This window comes from Nyctereutes procyonoides, unplaced genomic scaffold (genome assembly GCF_905146905.1).
Source record: "Nyctereutes procyonoides isolate TBG_1078 unplaced genomic scaffold, NYPRO_anot_genome, whole genome shotgun sequence".
Taxonomy (NCBI): domain Eukaryota; kingdom Metazoa; phylum Chordata; class Mammalia; order Carnivora; family Canidae; genus Nyctereutes; species Nyctereutes procyonoides.
In genome coordinates, this window is record NW_026575159.1 from 11,761,829 (window position 1) to 11,770,036 (window position 8,208).

At 40.3% G+C, this 8,208-nt stretch overlaps 1 protein-coding gene across 1 annotated transcript in view; it reads left to right on the top strand.

Annotated features, from left to right (window-relative positions):
- SLC30A8 (solute carrier family 30 member 8) overlaps positions 1 to 3,259 on the top strand; it is a 34,174-nt gene extending 30,915 nt beyond the window's left edge. The window contains exons 7-8 of the mRNA XM_055313858.1: positions 1,615 to 1,749; positions 3,114 to 3,259. Of these exons, the coding sequence (XP_055169833.1) occupies positions 1,615 to 1,749; positions 3,114 to 3,259 (281 nt within the window). The remainder of the gene's footprint in view (positions 1 to 1,614; positions 1,750 to 3,113) is intronic.
- The last annotated feature ends 4,949 nt before the right edge of the window (positions 3,260 to 8,208 follow it).

The window sequence follows — 8,208 nt, forward strand, 5'->3', positions numbered from 1 at the left end:
TGGCTGTGTGTTAGAATCACCAAATGAGCTATAAACATACTGATGCTTCATCTTATCCCCAGAGGGTCTAATTTAATTGGTCCTGGGTGTAACCTGGTAATCAGGATTTCTAAAATCTCTTCTGAGGATACTAATATGCATTCAAGGTGGAGAGCCACTTTGAAAGCATGTCAATTTCAGAGCCTTATCCATAGAAATTTTCTTCAGAAGGACTGGAATGGAGCTAAGGCATTTTTAACAAACACACCAGGTGTTTGTGTTGTGTATATATGATTGAAGTAGGAGCTAAAAGGTGGTCATCCTTAGAAATCTGTTCTACAGCATCCTCTTTGGGTCATCGTTAGTTGGCATGGATTTAATTATTGCCTCAAGTGGCTTTATCATTGTTATGCTGGTTGAGTTGATTAAAAAAACTTATATTAAACTAATGTGTTTTACAATTCTAACCAACCATTAGCTTGCCTTCTTCTCTCTGCCAGAGCAAAGACCCTTACACTTTCATAGCCTCTCATCTTCCAAATGGCAATCCTTGCAATATTTGAAAAAAGTGATCGATCCTTCTGCCCTCAGCTTTCACTTTTTATTTCCTTTTTTCCCCTAAGGTTTTATTTATTTATTTATGAGAGACACACAGAGAGAGGCAGAGACATAGGCAGAAGGAGAAGCAGGCTCGCTGTGGGGGACTATTGCAAGACTCGATCTCAGGACCCCAGGATCTGACCTGAGCCAAAGGCAGACACTCAACCACTGAGCCACCCAAGAGCCCTGAGCTTTCACTTCTTCAAGCTAGAGAAATCCCAGTTCCCTCAGCCTGAAAGAATAGCTGATTGGCTGAAAGCATCCCTACCTTCCTGTATGCCCCCACACCATTCCTTTGGAATCAAGAAAGATGTCAAACTTTGACATTATATGACCCAGTCATTAAACCCTGAGTAATGTACCTAGATCAATAAAAATTCTATAAACCGAATAAGATGGCATTACAATGTTAGAATCACCTATTAACACGGTTCAGTAAGTGACCTATTGCAGAACTCCTATTTACATAGCATTGTAGTGTACAAAGAGCAGAAATTTTCCCATTTGCTCCTCAAAGAACTCAGTATACATACTGCTTTTACTGTCCCTATTTTACCATAGATCTTCTGAGGATCAGAGAAGTTCCAAGATTTGGGTAAATTCATGGTAGTTGTGGTCAGAATGCTAACCCAGAATTATTTCATAACAAGTCCCATGTTTCCATGTTTCTTCATTTTGGTTTCTAGAGTGTATGCAAAGATAGTAGATATCTAGTTATTAAGATAACTTAAGATAGTTATTAAGATAACTTAATAGTAGATAGTAGAAAAAACTTAATTGGTTTAATAACACACCCCGAAAACAGAGAATGATTGCTATTGTTGGTTATTGCATGGTAAATTTTGCAAACATTCTTTGATGTGAAACCCTTTGACACAGTCAAGTGAATCTGATTTGTAAACATCTGAAGTAAGAAACCAGAAAAGAGGAGGGCAAGTTGAAATTCTGGAGAAGATTTTGCAGCCCCATTTAGCCATGTGGATGAGCTATATTTAGTTAAATAACAAACAGCCTCCCTCTCCTTCCTCTTGTTAGGTGTACCTAAGAACCTGAATTACAGTGATGTGAAAGAGCTCATCTTAGCTGTGGATGGTGTGGTGTCTGTGCACAGCTTGCACATCTGGTCTCTAGCAATGAACCAAGTGATTCTCTCAGCTCATGTTGCTGCAGGTCAGTGAGTTTTGTAAACACCCTGCCAAAATTCAGCCCTTGTCCTGTAAACTCAATAATTTCCCTCCTTTTTGTAGAGCTTCTCTTTAGTGTCTATTGCCTGTCAAAACAACTGTAAAGTGTTTCCTATTACCAAAGGCCTTTGAAAACACCCCTTGTCAATGTTATCGTAGCAACAATGATACTGAAAACATCCCTTTGAGGCAGACTGCAGAGGGTAGAGGGTAGAACAAATGGTTTAAATGCCACCCAAACTTCAAAGCCTTAAACTCTGAAAATTGGATCTCACCTGTCTGATTTGGTGCCCAATCAGTTAAATAATGGGATGAATTCAGCAATAAATGCTCATTGAATAGCTCCTGGTCTAAGGTGCTCTATCACTGAAGATAAAAAATGAAGGGACATAGGTCTCATCCTTAAGATTCTAACAAGCTAAAAGATGCTCTAGCAGGGATTAATTAATGGTAGTTCTCCCACTGGATGGTTAGAAATTCTGTACCATGTGAGATAATTCTTAGGGTGTTGGATTCTAAAAACTTTCCTAAATAGAAGGTGATTCACACATTATGTGTCCTTGGGCTGGGGAAACAGGCTGTGGGGGGAGGGGGGGAGGATCTCTCACTGCCTCAGGAGACAGCTCAGGCAAAATGATACGTCAGGCAGCTAAAAAATAACTCAAGAAGTTATTTAGAGGCAGGCAGGCTACAGCAACAACAGCGACAGGCATTTGAGGGTTAGGCTTAGACATCCTCATCTTTGCTGAGAATCTCAGATCTGGCTACAGGTGATTTATAGCATCCACTACACCAATATTTTACTGCAGATGGAAGAATCTAGTAAACAGGTTGCTATTGGGGGGAGAGGGCCTTACAGCCTCCTGATACTTTTTGGGACAAGAGAAAAATGGCAGTAAGGTTGCTGCTCTAGGAGGAGTCTGTGGGGAGCTCTAAATGCTTCCGGATTCCTTTCACTAGCCTTGATATAAATGCTGATTAGATACAAGAGCTGCAACCCAAAGACCTCTGGGGACTGGCGGAAAGGGCTATATGAGAAAGAAAGAGCTTTGTCTTAGCTTTCTTCAGGCCTTATCTCCCCTTCCATGCTCAGCTTCTAAGCACGCCAGACCCCAAGAGAACTGTGGGCAGGAAGAGTTCCCATAGTGATGAGTACTTTGCTGCACCAGAATTTCCCCTGTCTTGTCTGTGTGAATGTAACTGATTGTCAGAGCCAACGTGGCTTCTTCTGAGTGCTTTTCTTGTGCCCCTCCCCACCAGGTCAAAGACAAAGTACTTGAAGCTGGAAATTTAGCAGTCACCCATGTGTGTGCAATCAGTGCCAATCTCACTGTGGTTCTTTCTCAACAGCAGCCAGCCGTGACAGCCAGGTTGTTCGGAGAGAGATTGTTAAAGCCCTCAGCAATAGCTTTACTGTGCACTCGCTCACCATTCAGATGGAATCTCCAGCTGACCAGGACCCCAACTGCTTTTTCTGTGAAGACCCCCGGGACTAGTTCAGTCACAATGTCAACTTCCCAGGTTTGATGGGCCACTATATGCTGCTCTGCAGTTTCTAGAACCTAAGAAATAAAGTACCAAAGGAAGAAGTTTGAGAAATTCATGACACAGTACAGTGCACATTATATCCTTCTTTTTTTAGTCCGTCCACCATAAATGAAAATGCATTTAGATTCATCAGCCAATTGGATTATCAACTCATCAGTAGCTGTGTTCAATTACAGGAATGTGTGTAGTCTTATTCCTGACTGGGACTGAAATAAAAGCTGTTTGTAACCATAGGCAATAAAAAGTTCCTCTCCATTCAATAATGTATCCTGAGTGGGTAAAATTGAACTCAGGAAACTCTTATTGGGAATTGGTGCCAAGGAAAGTCACAAAATTCTCTGAAAACATGAGAAGCAAAATAAGAAGAGCCAAGCAAGGTTAAAAGAGATCTGGAAACTTAACACCCCACCATAATTTGACTCTCTTAGCAAGTTATAATATTATTTGGAGCAGAATCTTGTCTCTCCCTAACCATATCACTATTTACTAAATGGGGTAGAAATGTCCTTTTTCCTTATCAATTACAAATTATGTTTTAATATGCCTAAAACTATTGAGTGACATTTTACTTTCTGTATAAAAGCTCTGGACAAATGAAAAAATATGAAATTGTTGCTTTTTGAGTGTTTTCATATGGTATGACCTAATAATAAAACAGAAGCACAGAGCATCAGAATTCTTATCTCAGGTCACATGGAAAATAATTTTTTCAAAGAGTCAAAGAATTGAGAACTTCCAGATCTTGAATAATATTTATGGAGTCCCAGCTATTGTCCAGGTATTGCACTAGGCTATTTAGATATGTCACCTCATTTCATTTGAATGACAACTTTGGGAAAGTTGGAATTAATACCATCATTGTATAGATAAGGACACAGGCTCACAGAGGTTAAGTAATGTAACCAATGTCATTTATTCATTCATTCAAAAATAGTTTGTCGATGCAGGCTATGAGCTGAGTATTGGTGAACTATGTCAATACGGCCTTTGTGTTCATGGAGCTATTTCCCTTTTGTTGGGGAGACAAGCATTCCACCAATAAATACCAAGAATGTACTACAAATAGTGGTAAGTGAGAAAGAGGAGAGGCTGGTTTAGATTGGGAGAGGTCGATGGACAGCCTCTCTGAAGAAATAGCATTCAAGTTGAGACCTGAATAGAAAACTAGGTGATAGCCAGATGAATTTAGGAGGAAGTACATTCTAGAAGAACCAAGAGCATGAATGGGCACCATGAAAAAAGAACTTGGTACATGGGAGGAAATGAGGAAGGCCCTTGTGGTTGAGGGTACTGAGGGGTGAGTTAAAAAAACATGGAGGACATGAGGGAAGAGAGATGAGCGAGTCCATTTGGCAAAGTAAGATTCTCTCATTCAGAGTCATTGATTGTATAATTCCATGCTTCTAGCACTGATTGTAACTCATCACCTGTAGAAAGTAAAGTAAAATAAAGAAGTATAGGCCTACACCCTGGAAATCCTGATTTAATGGGTATGGTTTGGAACCTAAACTTCTGTTTTTTTTTTTTTTGTTTTTGTTTTTGTTTTGTTTTTAACACATCCAGAGATATTCTAAAGAATAGCTGGAGTCTAAAAGAACTTCAACCACAGAAGATCATTGAGTGGGGGATTCAGACACATATCCAGACACCTACAGTAATATATTGAATTGCAAACATGTGGATGGGGTCTAAAGGGGCATTGCCATGTGGGCATAGCCACTGAGGCTTCATGTTATTGAGGAGATAGTCATGCTGGACTTTGACTTATATCTGAGATTTGTCTAGACAGATGAAGAAAAGGGCATTCTAGATAAAGGGAAGACTATATAGAAGGTATACTCATGTTTACCTCTTAATTTTTTTCTAATTTTTTTTATTTATTTATGATAGAGAGAGAGAGAGAGAGAGAGAGAGAGAGAGAGAGAGAGAAAGAGAGGCAGAGACACAGGCAGAGGGAGAAGCAGGCTCCATGCACCAGGAGCCCGACGTGGGATTCGATCCCCGGTCTCCAGGATCGTGCCCTGGGCCAAAGCAGGCGCTAAACCGCTGCGCCACCCAGGGATCCCTACCTCTTAATTTTCAAAAAATATTTACTTATTGAGAGAAAAAGATCATGAGGAGGAGGGGCAGAGGGAGAGGGAGAGAGAAACTCAAGCAGACTCCATGCTGAGCATGGAGCCCGATGTGGGGCTCAATCTCATGATCTGAGCCAAAACCAAGTGTTGAATGCTTAACCGACTGTGCCACCCAAGCACCCCTACCTGTTGATTTTTAATTTGAAAGCAGAATATATGTGGCAAAGGAAATGTTCAACTCTGATTTTTAAAACTATATAATTTTAACATTGCCATTATTAATTTTGTAGAAAAGTTATGTCTTTGATGATTTTTATGTCATTGTCAGCATCCAGCAGGGTGCTGGAAACCTACCAGGCATTAAATAATTGTTGAGGCAATGACTCTGGGGCTATGTGTGGGTCCTGTCATTATTTTTCATTTATATTTGTATTTTTCTGAAATTTTGAGGGCCAAGAAAACATCGACTTTGACGGAGGAGGTCACATCTGTGCCATCTCTGCAAATCAATCAGCACTGCCGAAATCACTACTTAGCATTCTGCTGACAAATAGACTTGTCCCCCACCTCAGTAAGCACGTTTAGGCAACCAGAATTAGAGCCACTCAGGTTACTAATGTGTCCTGCCTCAGCTGGCTCTTAAAATGGCAGGGATAGTTCATGTCAAATCATTTCTCCTGTCTCAAAGGCTGTTGAATGGTTTTGCTTTTCCATATTTTGTGTAGGATAGAGCCCTTAAGACCTGGAAAGCACACAAGTTCTAGGGTAACTGCTTTCTTTTTAAAATCACACTTATCTTTTATTTTAATGCCAGGAACATACTAAATGCCAGGTAAACATAATCCCCCAGGTAGGGGGATCTGTACATCAACCAAAGGAATTGCCCCATGGCCCCCTAACCATTTCTGCTGCTTCCCTGAATTTCTACCTCTTTTGTCGGCTAGATTGACAACTCTGGACTGTAGATGTTTGGGGGATAAAGTGCAATACAATCTGCAATGGGGATTTTTAGGATTTGAAGGTAAAAGAGCAGATGACACCAAGGGAACTTTATGCACCATGTATCAATTTTGAAATTTGGCTTCCCCCTTTGCCTCTTCCCTGGAGTCCAGGATCGTGAACTCCAGGTTGTTGACATTCCTGGAGTAGCATAGCAGAATTCTTTACTTTGTGGCCTTGTAGTCTTTCCGGCTATCAAAACATCCTTCACATCATTCAAAGAAACACACTTTATTCTCCACAGTCTTGAAATCAGGCCAACTTCATTGCCACCCTCCATCCTTCATATGCTTCTCTGTCATCCAGCACCCAGTCAAGATTTATCTAGGACTCTATGGTGATGTTAGGGCCCATAAAAGAAATTGATGTGTTCCATATGTTTGGTTACAGATGGGAAATGGGAATGTTCAAGGACATGAGGAAGAGAATGTTTGCACTTTGAACATCACATTTGTAGTTAGATTGCTTGAGTTTGAATCTTAGTTCTTGCGTTTATTAGCTCTGTGACCTCGAGCGAGGTACTTAAATGCTCTGTCCCTCTGTCTCCGGATCAGTAAAAGCTCCCCATTCAGATGTATGAGAATTTAATATATTAGGACACTTAAAGATGTTGGATTTGTACAGAGTATGTGGTTAGCACTCAGTAAATCTTAACTTTTACTGATATGTGAAGTGAGTGCATACGTATGTGTGCACCAACACAGACATTTATATCATCCCTACTTTTAAAAGGTTTTGAGTCTTCGACACAACTTCCACAAGACAGTGGCAGAATTTTTGGTGAGAATTGAACAACTCTTTCTCTCATGGAGCCCTGGAGGCCTGCTGAGATAAAGACATCTACTGAGAGCACTGCCTAGTGCATGAGGCACGGATTCATTAAAATAGTTAAGTCCCATTCTGACACACTCTGTCAATTTCTACTTTTATCTTTAAAGTAAATGCCAAGTTAGTCACTTCGTGTACACTTATTAACAAAGTACAGCCGTCCATTTCAAGAAGGCAGAGCCATGGTTCTCCCAATCATCTTCCCTGGCTCCTGTGAAGGATCCCTTCCTTGGTTTTTCTCTTTCTCTCCTAGCCACAGCTTACTCTAACCTGGTGTGTTTCCTTCTTCTGGTTTGTAAATTGTCATTGTCACAGAGGCACCATTTCCTTACCTGTTAAATTTTGCAGAGGCAACAAAAGGCCTTTAGCACTCAGATGTCCAAAAAAAACACCTGGCATATACATTTTATAGATTCTTGGAGAATGTGGCTTTCCAGCTCCAGGTCCACCTGGTGAACTATGGGCCAGAGAATTTTGCACAGAGACAAGCCTCATTTTCCACAATTAGCTTTAAAGTACCTTCAGGAAATGATTTTCTCAGCTCATCTCCCTGCCTTCCCTGATTTGGATCACAGGGCAATCTGTTTAAATGACTAATTACAGAAATCATTAAAGGCAAATGTCTTTGAATACCCATATCCCAAGTTTTACAAGTCCTGCTTGATGTGACAGTGATGAAACCACTTAATAGTCCAGCACAGGCGGATATTTAAAAAAAAAAAAAAAGGTGACCATATGTGGCTCAGATTCCTAACTTTCAGATTTCACACTTAACGTTTGTCATTCTGTTACTGGGCACCTGTTAAAATTCTATTTTAAAATGTTAATGTATGTTGTTTAGAAAAAAATCAGGGAAAAGGGAAAGTTTGGGTTAAGTCATCATCTTTTTATCACTAAAATCATGGCAGAAAATGTTTCTCATAACACCAATCAGGAGTGTAATAAGAATATACTCTTCCACTCTCAATCTTTTATCAGAAGAAAGAACCCATTGA